Consider the following 17,234-nt stretch of genomic DNA (forward strand, 5'->3'; position numbering starts at 1 on the left):
TTCTTTGGGTTTCAGAAATGACACTGCTGATCGACAATGAAATAAAAAGTTATGTGAAAACTCAAACAGGGCCAAATTAATCTCAGGTGGGCAGGATTAAACAATGTGAAGCAGACTGAATTCTTTATCTTTAACCAGGTCAGGTCAACTTGCACTTGCAAGACAGAAAACCTAAATAAATTGTCAGGAGAAAGCAGATAACATAGATGGGATGTTCACAAAATGAGAGGGAGGAAATGACTGAACACAGTGAGAAGTGATAGGACCAGGAGGGGAGGAAAGGAATAAAGAGGCAGCATAAAACGGGAATGGACAGCTGAAGCTGGCATTTCACCTACATGAATTGCTAGCAGCATGTAAGGAGCACTGGGGGTCTAGCAGATGAAAACTATGCTCACTGTGATTTATTTTTATAGTGTATATCTCATGTGAGATTCAGCAAAGCAGCCTTCAGGTGCTGTTAGAGAAGTTGCTCTGATGGTTTGGGCCTGAAGTTTTGCTTAGTGATCCAAAACCCTTTGTACTTATTACTTCCCTCACCACGACTGAATTCAAGAACAGGGTCACAAACACCCCCCTCAGTGGCTGAGATTTCATTACTAAGCTCTTGACTGGTATGATGGTCTCAAAATCCCATCATACCAATGCTGTAAAAATATTACTCTTGTACTGCAAGCAGACAAAAGAATCGGGCTATTAATGTTACTGGGCACATACTATAGTTGTACTGAGAAGCTGCAATTACAATCAGGATTCGTTGTGTTGGATATTTTACAGACATATGGATATTATATGATTCATTTCCTGTCCCAAAGAGATTATGGTATACAGAGACATGTAGACAAGTCAAACATATGGAAGAGAAAGGAAGTATTATTTTTGTTCCACTCTGCCAATGCGGAACTGAAGCATGTTAAGTCTACAGTCTTGTTCATGAAGCGTAGGAGATAGACAGGGAATGGACCTGAACCTTGTCCAGCGTCAGGTCTGGACACAACAAATTAAGAAAACTGGTGGCTTGGCTTTCATCTGAATGGCAAAAAGCATTCCCCAAATTCTTGCACCAACTACATGCCCCACTCACTTCCTGCTCTGAAAACCAGAATGCTGCTAAAACACGGACATGCCATAAAAAACCACCTGAAATAGGTTGTACACAGGCCTATACATCTGAAGATGCTATCCTGGCCTGGCAGCACTCACCGCTGTTGCTGCGTTTCCTGCTTATGTCAAGGGTGCCTGCAGAGCTACCGCCTTCCTCAGGAACTTCTGCCAGGTCAGCTGTCTGCAGGGACAGAAAGAGCAAATGAGATGGGACAAGCCAGAAAAAGCGAGCAATGAGGTGAAATAAGACCACACAAGAGCCTTTGGGGAATGTAGTACTTGGGTGCTATCACAGCAGAGCAAGTCAGCCTAATGGGACTGCAGAAAACACTGTACCTGGTGATGCATAACAAATACCTACTTCACAGGGAGCAGTGAAGGCCCAGAAAGAACTCCAGACCAAGTTTCTAGTCTGAAGTACAAAAGATTTCTGCAGTATAAAGTGAAGTGAAAGTTAAGGAACAAAGGATTATGTTAAACAACATGGTTCTCTGTATAAAATAGAAGGGGCTTGGGGGAATTTGTAGATCCTGCAGGTATAATAAATAGCTGTCTACCAAGGAGACTGGACATTAGTTGAAACTATTGACTATTAATTTATTAACCCTGAATACATTATTCAGTAAAATAACTGTAATGTAAGGGTGATTTTAATTCTGTTAACATGCTGTGAAAGAGGGAGCTGGAGTGTGATGGAGCTGGAGAAGTCAGTCTTTAAATATCTGCCCTCACTCTCTTTTTAAACAGTCATCTGGCTGGTATGGTTAGGGAAAAATGAAACCCAAATGTTCTTACTAGAATTACTATGATTTCTTATTTGTACCATATTAATGTCAATCATGATTAGGGACCCATTGTTCTAGGGTGTAGGAAAACATGGGATGACATAATCCCAAACCTCAGAAGTATACTCTGTGTAAGGCACCGGATTCCTCGGTTGGGTAGTTGGCTTCTCCATGTATAGCCCAACAGGAACCAGGAGCTGCTCCAAACAACTCTGTCCGCAACTGACCTTATGGAGCTTCAGTTTCTGAACTCTCCACACGTGACTTCTTTTGGGTAAAACGTCTTTTATAACCATAAAAAACCCAAACATTGAACTTGAGTCAGGTGCTCGCTCTGATCTGAGAAACTCTAAATCCTTATATGCTCCTAAGATTTATTTATTTTTTCTTAACAGAATTTTCAGACACATGGAAGGATTTAACTTAATTATTCCATGACACTATAGAATTATACTGTACACATAGCTCTGTCCATTGCTTTGCAGACCTTTGCCTGCATTACAGGAAGAAAAGCCAAATGAGGAACATTCACTGCCTTTGTTCAGGGAGCACAAAATCTGAACTGCTTTACAGATTTTTATATGTTTTTTTCCTTTTACTAGTGTTGACAACAAAGCTTTTTTTAGAACGTACTTTGACAATTTTATTTCCCCTATCTAGTACTTTCCTAGCTACTTCTCCATCCAAGGATACTAATGAAAAAAGAGGTTATAAGTAGATTTATGCCACAGGTATCTTGTGTTTATCTTGTTTCCCTTGCTATTTTAAGAGCTTTCAACTTTACTGCTCTGTTATGCCTTGGTTTTAGACTCAGCCTTTCACAGCACTTCATGCTTGTCTTGCATCTTGCACAAATGGGCCACCCCTAGACGAGAAGGCACTGCAGTAGCAATGCTAACATGGAGTCACTGTAGAGCTTATCTAGGGATTTCTAGTGGCTGGGTGGGGAAGGGAAAGACTGGCTTTGCTGAAATAGTAAGGCCTAGCTATTTTTCAGCTCATTGCTATGGCATGTTCCTAGCCTTCATAGACTAGATTCATAGTTGCTGAATAGCTTCCTATTTTGTTGGGTACTACTGCATATGGGATGTGCAGTGACTCTCTTCAGTATATACCTCATCCAAAACCTCCTGAAGTAACCTCAGTTACCTTTAATGATTTTTCAGTCAAGAGCTATATGACAAATGGTCTAATAGAAATTATAGAGGTACAAAGTTGCTTTTGAGAGGAGCTGAGCCACAAAAAACTAACAAGAACTGGAATCACATTTGCATCACCTCAAGTGACTTTCTGTATAAATGTGGGTTGCAGAAGCACATTTTTGAAGGAAGCAGTAGGTAGTAAATCTGGAGCATATGGCCACTTTCTTTTATGGGAAATGCAGAATCCGGGCTGAAAAATCACAGTGGGTGCGTCCACACTGCTCAGTCACGTTAAAAATATCTTGGCTAGTTCAGAGCAAGAGGGTTATCGCTACTCTGTGCAGAGACATGAACTGCAATCCTGGAAGCTTCATGGCTGTAGAGGCAGGGCACAGCTCCTAGGCTAGTCACCTTTTAACTAGGTAGCTGGTAGTTTTAACTACCTTCAGCAGGAGCAGCTATGCTGCTCTGACCCAGAGAAAGCCCTTTGACAGCTTGGACACCACCTGCAAGATGCAGTAGGATCCCAGGTGTCACCATGTCCCTGGTGACTCTGGTTTCGTCACGTGGCAGAACCTTGAAGAACTCCCCAGCTCCTGGGGCTGGGGCACAGCCCAGCTGCAAAGCCTCAGTGCTGCTCTGAGCCTCACAGCTGCATTGTTGCTTCTGCTTTGAGAGAAGAAGAGCAGCACAGGAGTGAGGACCACTGGGGAAAAATCTTAGTCCCTATGCGTTATTAACTGCACATGTGCTGCTAGCTCACATGCTCTGGTGCATTTTTACCTGGGCTCTAAGGGCTCTGTGTCACGTCCCTGCTCTGGTCACTGGTCAGTGCCTGCTCCTGGGTCACACATCACAATTGCAAAGCTCCATGGCTCCATCATTTGTATCAGGGTTGTGTCTGCCCCTGGTTTTTATCCTTGTCTCAATACACAGGCTTGCACTGGCAGAAATTATGGTTTCACATGTCTGTTTATTCAGTTCTCTAATGTTTTCTCTTTTCTGTATGCTGACACATGTTATATTCTCTCTCAGCCTCAATACCCTGGAGAAATTCCCATAATGAACTTGCGTTCCTCATTCTACACCCACACCCCACCTAGTTATGATCAGCTCCCTAGGGCAAACTGACACAGCATTCGTGATTTCTACGCTTGAGTTGTCATTCATAATTCAACATAATGCTTTATTGATTTAGAAAGCAATAATTACATTTGTAGAACTTCTGTTTCAAAGTAAATTAAATAATTGAAAGAAAGAACTGTAATCACAATGCCACAGGTGGTAGAGTCACTTTGGGTTTTAAAAAAGACTGGAAATTACCAAATTCCTTTTAAGGCACAAACAAGGGTGGATAGAGGACATGTCCTTTGATAACTCCCTTGCAGATTTCACTTAGTTCTTGTTTAAATTTATCTATCTTCTTTCCCATCTGACACAAAAGAATGTCTGTTTAGAGGCCACCTATACCACCTGAGGTTACAGTTCAGCCATGTGAGTGAGCACACATTTAAGTGCCAGGGAAATGTTATACCAAACATAAACAGATTTTAGCACAACTTTAAATTAAATATGTAAGTATTTGCTCTGAGGCCTGGAGACCAAGTCTCATCATGTCTCTGTGCCTGGTGATTTTTATTCTGAGGTGAGTGCAGGAAAGATTGTCAGATAATGTGGATCTGATTTTTAGACAGGACAATCAGCTTGAGCTTCCAGTGTATTCAGCTGTGATTTTTTTGGGGGGGCGGGGGGCGGGAAGTGGGGAGGATTTCTTGGGAAAAAAGAGAGCCCCAAGCACAGGTTTAAGTGCCTGTTTATGAGAGATGAGAGGGTATGAAATGTTCTTTCAACACCATGCATGAGCTCCTGATCTCATGGGTCCCAATACTGTTGAAATAACCATTTCTGTAAGGAAGAAATTGGTAAGTGTTATTGTTGAGCTAGGTATGGATTTAGCAAAGGCAGAGCTAAGGGAACTATTGTTTCCCTTGTCCTCCTTCCCTAGCTCTTCTGCCATGGTCCTGAAGAAGTGACTGTTATGATAGGAGAGAGTGAATGACAAGGATCAACATGAAGGTGAAAACGTCCCTGACTGGAAACGTCCCTGACTGGATATGACAAGCTGAACACTCCTGTATTTGGGTTTTGGAGAGAGGAGCCCAACTCTGTGATGCCGCCCTCCTGAGTCTACACTGGGCAGGGGTGGAGCTGCCAGTCCATTGCCTTGTTGCAGTAGCAGTGGCTTAATTTTGGCTGGGCTTGTATTGTGGAGCTTGTACTTTTAAATCTAGGTGCTGAGGACTCCAACCCATCACTATCACTTGTATGAAGGGTAAATGCCCACCACCACCAAGAGGCAGGATGTGTCTACTCCAGCATGACAGTTAAATATCTGTTCCACTTTTACACGGATATGCAAAATGAAAAGAATATAATTTCCTTTTCCAACCTGATAAAAGAAGATTATTAATTTAATTTGTATTTTTCTCAAGAGTCATCTAAAAGATACTTAAAACCTGAGTTTGCAAAAATAACGTTTTCTGGTCTCATTTTGGAAGCTGGGAGTGAGATTATTTTTTTTTTAGTTTGAAATACAAGCTTTGTGAACTCTGATACAAACTCCTGTGAATGAATATCTGTTGCTTCTCCACAAAGAAAATGGAAGAAAGATGTGGGATACTTACAGAGTTTCTGTTGGGAGAGTCAGACCCACTTCCAGAACTGCCCTTTTTGGTTTTCTGAGCTAAGGAAGTCCCAAAGCGGAGAGTTTCATACACAGGGTCAACCTTATTTCCACAGGCTGCAACAGAAGGAGCAAAACATACATCAATCCCTCGAAGATATTTCTAGTCATGTTCCTGCTCCACTTGGAGAAACACCTGCCTCTACCAACATGCCTAGACACAAGTTGAGAAATTATCCTGATAAAAAGTGTTTGATGAACTTAGTGGAACTGGCTTTTGCTAGCAATTTTCTGCTGCCTCTCTGCTCCTGTAAAGATCATCCTCCTCTCATACAGGCTCTTCAGGTCCCCACCATTGCCTTGTCTCTTTTCTCCTGCCATCCCCCTTCTGTAATCACCACTGATGCTGCCTACAGTGAGGTAAGGAAAACAAAGTACCAGGAGGCTTTAATCCATGTTTTCTGCCTGTTCCTACCACTGAGCTCTTGGATTGCTCTCAACAGTAGATGCTTGAAGGGAAAAACCCTGCATCGTGCCTGAGCATCCTCGCGGTACGGGTGGGCCATCACCTTTATGCATCTGTCCTCGCAGTGCTACTACTTGGGCAATTTGGATAAACAGGATGGCCTGGATCTTCCTTGAAAGGTACTGACATCCCCACTGTGGGGCCATATGAGGTCTGGAGGCAGGTATGAGTAGGTACCTGCGGTTGGGAATGTGCTCCAGGTTGCTCAGCTCAGTCTAGGGGTAGCCAGAAAGGCCACCACCCCCACTGGCATATGTCCATTCAGTTTGCACTCCCACTCTTGCTCATAGCTGGCCCCAAAGTCATCTCCCATGGCAGAGAAATGGATGTCTTCAACTGGCATGAGCAAATCCAGTTCAAATCCTCTTCTACATACTGCATTATTAGACCTCAGCCTCCCTCGCACTACAAGGCAGTAGACATGTAGAATACAGTACATTTGTAGCACTGCGTAGAAGGAAGGAAATTTTGACCAAAGTACTGAGAAAATACATGGGATTTTGAATTTTGATGGCAGCAAGGCACACCTCATTTTTTAGCCAGAGTTTGTTCCAAATGTTTCTATAACTTCTGACAAAAATTATGGATGTTTTTTAGAATGAGAAACTTAGATGAAATCCATATAATTAACTTTTTTTTTTTTTTTTTTAACTGCCCAAACCAACAAAGTAAATGCTCTCAGACAAGTTATTTTAAACTGACTGCCTAGTTTTGGCTTTCATTTTTTGTACTGCCAGGCTTGCCTGGTCAGAGTACTGGTGGGGAGAAATATTTTCCAGAATCAACTCAACTTCTCCATTTCAAAATGTTTCTTATCAGGAATTTGGTATTACAGTGAACAAAATCTGGTCTTTTAAGTACTCAGACAATGTGTAGACATGGTCAATAAGGAAAAATATGAGGAAAGTAAGAAGTGTGGGTAAAAAAGGACAGGAACCTAGCAAAGTCCCTCAAAAGCCAGACCAATCTTTTATCTGGTTCTTCCCAGCTCAGACCTTCACCTCAATATTCCAGTGGTTCCTCCCTTTAAGTTCCTACCTGGAGCTCAGGTAGTTATTATTATAAACAGGGTGATTACTAAGAGGGTATATATATGGGGTTTTGAGTGAAACGCACAATAAACACACCCTCTCCTCTTCCAGCTTTGTATCTTTGAAGTGGTCCTTTCCTGAGATGGCAGAAGGACATCCAGTCACCGAAAGGAGCTGGAAGGCTGCTGAGGGTAAATACCACGGCTGGAAGTCTGCCGCTGCTGTTGCAGAGCACTGCCAAAGGGAGACTGAATGGAAAAGCAATCAAAACCTACCAATAGGCATCACTTCTTTGATGCAGCCAAACTGTTCATGAATGAGTAGTGGTGAGCTGTAGTACCGTCGAAATCCCTTTGGCTGGAGGGAGAGAAAGCAAAAACAAATGAAGTGCATTGCTGCCATGACCGAGGTAGTAGAAACAGTGCTTCGGCTAGTGGCGTAACAGTGCGGTGAGGCTGGAAATTTGCCTCCTGTTGTTGAGTCACTGTGAGGTTTATAGATCAGGGATTTATTTGATTCTTCTCCTGGAAAAAAACAATTTCCCGTATTTATGCGGAAGGAGGAGGCATTAATTTTCAGCCCCCCTTTTTCTTTTGTCTTACACATAATCAGCACTAATTAATTGCAGCAGAAGTGCTGAATCATTAGAGGTTCTGGGAAGTTTCCCTCTCCCTTTCTTCTTATGTAATGTGAATTTGCATTGTTTTGCATTTGCTAAACATGCGACTATTCTTCCCTACCCTAACTCCAAATCCTCATGTTCCCACATATGCACTTGTGAAACCCAAGGAATTTAGAGCCTTTCTATAAGTCTTTCTAAGGTTTGCTGCTGACTGACAGAAGCTTCCACTGCTTTTTTGTCTTGTAAGATCAAAAAATTCCCCAAGTCGTCACCAGATGAGTACCCAAAATGAAGGTGCCCTTCAAAGTATTAGAGATTCACAAATGGTCTCTCAGGTTTCTAATCTTTGCAGGCTGTGAGATCTTCCAGTCACAGTGAGGAGAGGGAAAGCCTCATGGGGATGTGCATATTTTCCGTATCCTATGTTCACTATATACCAAAAAATGATAAACAACTAGTTCTTTTGCTAATGAGCTGCAGTATAGATTAAGAAGAAATGAGGGGACTGATAAATTTAGTTTCTTAGAGGAATAAATTCCAGATTCCCCAGCCTCAGTTTGCCCCCAAAGAAACTAGATTCAGACACAACATGAGCTCATAAAACTCCCATGACTTTGCGGGACAACTTCCTGCTGTAAATTTGGGGTCTACTTTTCTGCTTTTTTAAACTAGTGACCACAAGAGCTGAGGCTGGAATCAAGAAATGCGTGAAACGATATGAGGTCATTCAGCGCTTCACAGACCAACTTCCTATACCAGAATGCCTCACACTAGGGCTGCGATTATGGTTTAAATACATAAAGATTTGCCTCAGGTGAATAACCAACAATAGCATTCCCTGAATACTCTTGGACAGAAAAGATCTTTCCAGTGAAAGGTGGGTTTTCTAGCCCTTTTGAAGTCAATGCTTGCATTTTTTCATCATTTAACACAGTGAAACTGTTTGGATTTAGCTTGTATTTGTCTCAGGTGCCTTCAGGTTGCAACAAATCTGAGAACATCTGAAACGTGAATATATGTATTCAGTTTTCATATTCCAAATGGTCATTTTTCCAAGTTCTTTTTCTAGGAGTAACCGAAATAACCATATTCCCATAAAAGTCATCAAGATGGGTTAGAATAGTCTCAATTGCAGTGTCCTGCCTTTGCCAATAATGAGAATTTGCTGCTCAGAAGGTGACCCAGACACTAAGGTACTGTGTCCATACAGGGACAGGTCTCCTCCCAGTCTCTCCTACCGAGAGATTGCTTCAAACTCTGTAGTGTCTCACTGTGAAGTATCCTTTGCTTTTCTTTTTAAGATGAATTATGGTTTTTCTTCAAGCCCTAACAGTGAAAAAAAAAAAACCAATAAAACATAATTTGAAGGATTTTTCATTTGTTAAACTCCATTGAAATATTTTGAATAATTTATAGCATTCCTTGAGAGATTTACACTACAGCAAGCACAGTTTAAATCAAGGGAATTAATTCTGTTATTCAGCTAAATTTGGATTATGTAACTGTATTTTCACATCCACAATGCAGACTAGATTTGTGTTTCATTTTTGTTCAGGTTTTTGAGTAGTAGCAATAGCCCAAATTGATAATAAGGCACCACCTGGCTTTACTTTTCCCACCTCAGTAAAGTGACCCGGTGTCAGTTCTGTTAATGCACCAGCTAAATGCCAGCCAGGGGGTCAGGCACACAAAGCAAGCGGCTCCAGCACAAGCTGATGCCTCCCACCGCGCTGCCTGACCTGAGCTGCTCACTTACCAGCTTGCCCATGCAACGCTGTTGTCCAATACTGTCTACACACTTGTGGTGGATGCTCATCTTACACGCCTTACAGCGCAGTCCATGCTTAGCGTTTGTCCCTGTGAAATGCACAGAAATGATTTAATTAGACAAAATCAATAGTTTCCATGCATTTAACAAATGACCTGAAAGAACTGATGGGAGGTCAGTTGCAGTAGAGTAAATATTGACAGCATTCTTCGCCTTGCCTACTTTTTTTAATATACATTTATATATGCATTTTCTTTACAGCCTCTCCATTTTAGGCATTTCTCCCCCAGGCTCTTTCCTAGACTGTTGCTGCCTTTAGATATATATTGGATTATGTTCTGTTGTATGATAGTTGTCTTAGTGATGTCTCTGCATCATGAACATCAAGCAAAACCCCTTTGCTGTTTTGAAAGGGCTTGGCATGAGAGCTGAGCGTGGCTGAGGGAACCACTGAAGGAGCACCCAGGCTCTGGAGCTGCTCTGGGGAGCCAGGCCATCAGTGGAGGGCCAGGTTTTGTGGGTGAGAGGTAGCTCCAGGGGTGTGTGAAAAGGCTAAGCCAGCTCCCTTACCATTGCCCACCCATGTGCCTAGGGACTGCTGCTCTCACCTCCCTGGGCCAGTGCTCAGAGGGTGCAGGTAGGGCTCCTGGCACATCCCTGAGCAGGGCAGTGAGGATGCCATGGGTCTGACCTTGCTCTCCTTCACTGGCAGGGGAAAAGTTCAGTGCCACAAGCAGGGGAGCTCCAGGAGAAATTTTGCCTTACACAAGCAGACTTCTCTCACTTGGGCAACCATAGTTCTGCATTATCTTCAATGTGGACCTACTCTTAAATGACAGAGTCAAGTCTCTCTCCTTCCAGGCAGGAAGAGCCACTCTTATTCATACACCCGTAAGACTCCCTAAACTACACAGAAGCAGTTAAGCTGCAGCAACTCTTTTATCCCCACAGGACTGTGTAAATGGAATGAGTAAACAACATGTCAGTTCATTATCATCTACTGTGAGAGTGAGTAAGAAACAAGATAGTAAAAAAACCACAAAAAATTCTTGACATTTTAACCGGCCCTCATTAGTCAGACATGATAGGAATATTAATCAGAAGGATCCTGCATCTGAAAGTACTCATGTAACTCTTGGTTATTTGAGTAGTTAACTTCATGTACACACTGCTGACTTCATTCAGTGAAATGTTACATCTGAAAGAAGCACTTCAGGGAAGGGCTCATCAAGTTGGTGACAAAACCTGAGCCTTGACAGGACCACTTTCAGGGGAAGAGGTTCCTGAAGTGGCCACTTTCAAGCCAGACAGAGGCAGCCTGGAGGAGCTGGGGGCTGGTAGTGAGCCAGGCTCAGACATTTCACTTGTGTGCTTCTTGTAGGACAGGGCACTGACATCCTCCCCACGTTCTTACGGAGACTGCTGGAGAGATAGGGAGTGAACGGGGTTGAGTGCGGGGTGCACCCTGGAGACTCCCATGGAGTGGGGTCAGCGCCTGCTCCCCGCTTGTTGCCTGCCTGGCCCCTCTCGACTGAGCCAATGCAAGGCACCTCGCCCTCATTCCTGGGGTCCTTTTTCCTAGTAAACACAGGATTTACTAGAAGAACACATTCCTAGTTTGTGGTTTTTGGGGGTTTTTGGTTTTTTTTTTTTTTCTGTGTGGTTGCGCTTGGATTATTGTGCTGTGAGGATTTTTTCAGTTATAGTTTCTTTTCAATAACACATGCTCAAACCAATATTGACTTCTGCAGCTTTGTGCTTTTATTACTGATGATGAAATGCTGAATCACCCTTCCTGATGGTCAACAACTGACACAGTGAGAAAACAGGACTTCCTCCACATTTTTTTTTATTCTATTTATAGAATGAAAAAAGGAAAACGACATCATACTTTGCCTATACAACACGTATTTAGCGTCAGTGCTTACGCTGGGTTTAAGTCTCCTCGCACGCTGGTCTGTACTGACATAACTCTTACCTGCTTTACCAAGTTACTCCTGAGATTCAGCTGAAAAGGCAGTGAGTCTCACAGTCCTTTCTGCTGGCTGTGTTATGCTCTGCTCTGTTAACATTACAAGGTGGATATTACTCCTTACATGTTATAGCCACGTGATCACAGAAGATACACATTTGTCAATACAACTGTGCATCCAAATGACACGCAAAATGAATGCAAAGTATCTGTGCTACTTTCAAAAATTAAAACCCAACTTCTTCAGAGAAGTGGTCATGTGAAAATGAGTAAGACAATAAATCACAAAAGAGCAACACTATATTGCTGGATGCCATTTGTTACCTGTGGGTAGGTAAGTAGTGGCTTCAAAGAGAGGAAAAGTATTTCAGTCACATACTTGAGTCTATAAGAAGTCTTTGTAAATCGAAATGAAATTCCCTATCACTACCAAATGCTTCAGTCTTTAATTCATTGTAATTTCTAACTACTTGGTTTACTGTGGGACTAGGCAGCTTGGAAATAATTTGCATGTATCTCCCTGCCTCCAACTGAGGAATAACTAAAGGGCTTGAAGAAGAAGCATTTATTCTGCATTTGCACTTAACTACCATAGCTCAAGCTCTGAAAATGGCATTTCTACAAGACACATTTTCTTTTTTCCCCAGGATAATTCTTTCTTCTTCAGTTTCTGATCTCCATCACACTAAATCAAACCTCCTCAGAGAATCATGGTTGAGCTATTTCAAAACTGTGTGCCAGAGATTAGACAACTACATATTGGCAATGTATCTGTCCCAAAAGTTGAGATTCAGAACTGAGGCACAGCCACAGCTCACATTATGGAGAAGAACAGATCCACATTTGGTATAGGCATAAACGAGACCAGGGTTTGACCCGTTGCATCAGGTTTTGCCTCCCATGTAAGCAAGCTTGCTGACTTTGCAGTTGCCTGAATGGGGCTCATTTTGGAAGGCATCCTGGTGGTTTGAAATGGGGAAAAAGCAGGCAGAACATGGATCTTGTAAACAAGTTATGTAAAGCTGAGTGAGTACAGTGAGAGTCCTACAGTCATGCCGGTATAAGAGAGGTATTTCATTATGCTTAAGTAGTGGCACAGGATATAGCAATGTGTTGAAACATTATTTGCCAATAAATTCCCCCAGAGAGCATGAGAAAGCTAGGAATTTGGTCTGAACATACATTAAATAGTAGAAAATAAGTGGCATTAATGACTAAAAGTAAAAAAATATGATGATGACAATAATACTACCACCACCACCACCACAATGGGGCATGCTATTTGAGAGGAAATTGTATAATTTCATTTATCTGCCATAGGGTACCAGGGCTTGTTTGAAGTTGAACGCCTCTCTGTGGTGTGCTTATTCCCACTGGGTTAATCTTTCTGTAGACTGAAGCATGGGGAAAGGGAAGAGTAAGGAGAGAGTTCGCATTTGAGACAGCCACAGCAGCATCTGGAAGGGACAGTGTTCCTGCAGAAGTAGTGAAGTCTGGGATACTAACACACTCTTCTCGGGGACTTCTGCTGAACACACTCTGATGACCTGCAAGCCTGACCATCACTCTCGTTTGCTTCTTGCCACCCTAAATAGCTGACAGCCTGACTGCAGCCTACCATTTATTCCCATTAGCAGATATTCCCCTACGCCAACCTTAAAGCACAGCTGGAAGCTACTGGTATAAAGTACTCACTGAAATATCTGAGCACACCTGGAATCATTTCAATCTGTGGTGGATCAGAAATAGAGGAACTAAAGGCTTAGCAGTTAAGCTAAACTTGGAGTACCTTAACTACTTTTTCCTCTGGTTTTCATTCAAAGGGGGAGTAGACTAACAGCTTTGATGGACTCTTTGTTATTACTTTCAAAAAGTAATCATCCCTCCCACTCTCTTCTCCAAAGACCCTTACTAAGATTACTTAATCAAATTGTTAAATGCTGAGCATGCCAGAACAAAGGTTCTGCTCAGTCACTTTTTGATTGCAATCTAGGGATGTGATTGTCACTATTTTTATTAAGGCACACTACTTCATTCAATGAACAGGGTGGACAGTGTTCAATGAACGGGCAACTCTATTCAATACTTCTTTTTTACTTTCATCGGTCCGTGTGTGTCCTTAAGCATCATCTCTTCAGTACCATATTAGCCTATTCCAAACCAAGGTGATTAATAGCCTCATGGGCTTTCTTATGGGCTCACTGTCCTTGTCTCTTTATGCCTTGCAACATGAGCACGTTTGCCAAACCTTGGATGTGATGGCTCCCATCTGAGGGACTCACGGGTGTCACTAATATAGCACTATTTAGCCCAGATGCTGCCATTTAAGTTGTAAAAATTGCAAGCTGCTAAAACTGGGGGTTTAGAATGGAAAGTACTGGACATGTTTAGCTGACTTGTAGTGCCCATAAACATAACTGTCAATGTAGTCATGAAATTCATATAGGAAAAAAACACTCATGCATACATTTGCACATATGTTCTCTGTGTCCTATGTATTAATGTATCTATTAATTATCTCACAGTCTGTAAAGGCTGGTATTCCTTTTGCAAATGAAAAAGCCCAAACTGACAAAAGAACCAGTGTTTCACTGGAAGCAAATGAGGAAATTTCGTATCAGGATACCTGAGTAGCTCTTAAATAAATTTACAAATGAGGTTCTGCCACAGTCATTTTCTTCAGATACCAGCTAATGCATACAGACACCCGGCACTGGAAGGACGCATTGTTTTGAGAAGCAGGTCATGTTTAATAACGGCTTGCTAGAAATACTCTCCGACTGGGTCAGCTCCCATTTGAATATCTAAACCAGTGGCTCGGTTTTCCAGAACAGCCGTGGAAAATTGAATCTTAAACTGTTCTGATAATCTGACCTTAAATACTACCAAAAGGACACACTGCATCACTTTTGTAAATCTAAGCCTTTTTTGGAGGAAGTTTAAATGGAAACAGAGCACCTCAACACAGGTGAATGGAAAGATTTGGAGGCAGAGAGACGGAGGAGACAGGGCAGAATCTGATTCCAAGTCTTTATGTCTGTCTCTCCTATAAAGGTAATTTAGTAACTACTCTGCATTTCAGGAAAGTGACATTTATCCTAAGGAATGCAAATGAGAATTATGTTTGTCACACACATGCAAAAGGAACCTTTATCATCCTCTTGGCCAGCACAGCTATGGCTGCGGCACTGTTGGCTGATGCTTTTTGCTTGTTGTTTCAAGACTCAACATAAGATTAATAGCTAGAGAGGGAGAATGAGCCCTACAGCCTGGACAAATCTGAAAGAAAACTGCAAATGTTGGTAACAACAAGATGTTATGCTGACTGTATAAAGATAACTATATTAGGCACTTATGTTAAAGGGGGGGGGGGGGGAGAGAGAGAATAAAAAGATTCAGGTCTATAAAAGAAAGAAAGAAGAAGGGAAAGAGACACAGAAAGACTGTCACCTCCATCTAATCCAGCTATGACCCAACCACTATTTTTTTTTCATTCCAGCTGAGAGGAACGTGCCAGTCAGAAATTGTTTTGATTTAAAAAATTCATAAATAAATACATTCAAAATTACATATTTTCCATAGCACTTCAACTTCTGCTGTGGGAGGCTGATAAAAATAATGAGTGCCTTGCCCCTTTCTACCCAAGTGCATTTGCAGTTGTCACCAGAAAGCTGTCTCCATGCCAGAATTTATGGGAAATGGAGAATTTTAAGCAAGCTGGGCCAGTATTGTAGCAGTGAAGGGTTTAGGATGTCACTTTAGAAGAAAAGTCCCTGAAATGGCCCTGGTGCCCCTGCAGTCATCTCTAAGCCTTTGTGCAACCTCTTCTCCTGCCCCCTTCATTTTTAATTAATTGGTTTTGCGTAAAAGCTCTGATGCTGAAAGGGAGACTATTTTTAAAAATTCCTCTATGGCTCCTTCCTGCCCCAGCAGCTGGCTGCTGCTGGACAAGTGCTCACCCTCCTCCTTCCCCTGCTCTGCCTCAGTTGAGAGCTGTGGGTAGATCAGAGAATGGCATTTTCTACGCAGGACATCCACACCTTCAAAGTTAAAAATCTTGAGCGTAATTCCCCCAAGCCATTAGGTTTGTAAGGATGAGCTGGACATCCCCTTACTTGTCCTTCCTTGGCCTTCAGCCTCCTTGGGTGCCTCCTGCCACCTTAGGAATTGCCCCCTTTCTTTGCCCTAATAGCTAGCACCCTCCTACTTCTTTTTCTTAACTGATGCTGGGACCCCATTGACTCCCCCGGCTGACATCATGGAGAGGACAGAGGTGCAAATCCTCAGCTGGTCATCAGGCGAGCTATAGATCAAAGCCTGAACCCAGCCACCTTAGATGGTTCACCGCTGGAAGTCATTGCTGTCTGATGCCTGACTGACAATTCAAGTTGATGGATGCACAGTTGCCAGGTGTGTTGACTGATACACAAATATTCACCTCATGTAAAATTATCAGTAGTATTAGTAATCTTCCCATTGTACTTTCCACTGCTAAATACAGGACTGAATGGATTGTTCAAAAAAATTAATAAAAAGAGGACATAATAATTTTGTGGTCTGCTGTGTATTGTTCTTAACTGGCCCACAGATAAATGTATTATGGCAGCTCTTGGCATTGTCATTTTGATGATTCAAAAGGATCAATTTTCCTTTTATAAGGAGATGAAATTGCACTTTACGGATACCCTTCTCTTTTGACCTGACTAGATAGTCTACACTCATTTGAACACTGTGGCAAAGGCACTCTATGCATGAATAACAGATGTGTAGAATGAAAAAGTTCAAAACACACAGAGAAGACTAGGCAAAAGTCTTATTTAAGCAATTTTTCATGAATAATGGCAGTATGGGACTGACTTGAAAGGTTTTACTCTTTAGTAAGGGGTTTTTTTTGTGTGTTGGGGTTTTTTTACAGTTAAATCTGCCAGTTGAAAATGTGCAGAGTTGTGGATAGGTTAAATCAGTAGCTCCTTGGGATGGGGGTACACTGTACAGGGATGCCCAACAACATGTGGGAGCTATAGGCGGAACTCCTCCATTTGGGACCAAGCTGCCAGGTCTGGACCTGACACCTTGACTGGTTGGAGTGTCCTGTTCCCCCGAGTCCACCTTGTGCCAGTCTAAACCAGTGGGGAGAAGCTGCGACTCATATATTTATGTTCTGTAGAATAGAACTTGATATCCAATCATAGAACCTGTCCTGCCAAATTAATAAATTTCAGATTATGTGTCACTGAGAGGTGCGGGTCTGTTTGAGTGCCTACCCCACCCAATTTCCCCATAACAATATCCAATGTTTAAATAGCAAGAAAAGTTGCCCTGCATGTAGGCAGGCTACAAAACAGTGCATAAAATTAGAACTGACTTCCTAGTGATATAGTTTTCTTTAGAAACGACATGCTGAGAAAAAACTGAGGCAGTAATAGGCAGGTTTTTCTTCAAGGCTGTTACAGAGAAAAAAAACAACCCTGCTAAAATAAAGTCCTTTCTAACTTCATGGTTTTAAATCATACATATCAGCAACAGGAAATGCCTTTATTCTTCTTGCAAATCAACTCTGTAAGTCCTTGACAAAGGAACTTCCAATGCTGCCAGACCTTT

The 17,234-nt window shown here is 42.2% G+C and overlaps 1 protein-coding gene across 2 annotated transcripts in view; it reads right to left on the minus strand.

Annotated features, from left to right (window-relative positions):
• STAC (SH3 and cysteine rich domain) overlaps nucleotides 1-17,234 on the minus strand; it is a gene marked incomplete at both ends in the record, with an annotated part of 72,649 nt that overhangs the window by 17,406 nt on the left and 38,009 nt on the right. For both annotated transcript variants that reach the window (XM_082326869.1, XM_082326870.1), the window contains 4 exons: nucleotides 1,204-1,285; nucleotides 5,716-5,831; nucleotides 7,547-7,628; nucleotides 9,650-9,750. In XM_082326869.1, the coding sequence (XP_082182995.1) occupies nucleotides 1,204-1,285; nucleotides 5,716-5,831; nucleotides 7,547-7,628; nucleotides 9,650-9,750 (381 nt within the window). The remainder of the gene's footprint in view (nucleotides 1-1,203; nucleotides 1,286-5,715; nucleotides 5,832-7,546; nucleotides 7,629-9,649; nucleotides 9,751-17,234) is intronic.

Source organism: Platalea leucorodia (assembly GCF_965183815.1).
Source record: "Platalea leucorodia genome assembly, chromosome: 1".
In the NCBI taxonomy this organism is placed as follows: Eukaryota; Metazoa; Chordata; class Aves; order Pelecaniformes; family Threskiornithidae; genus Platalea; species Platalea leucorodia.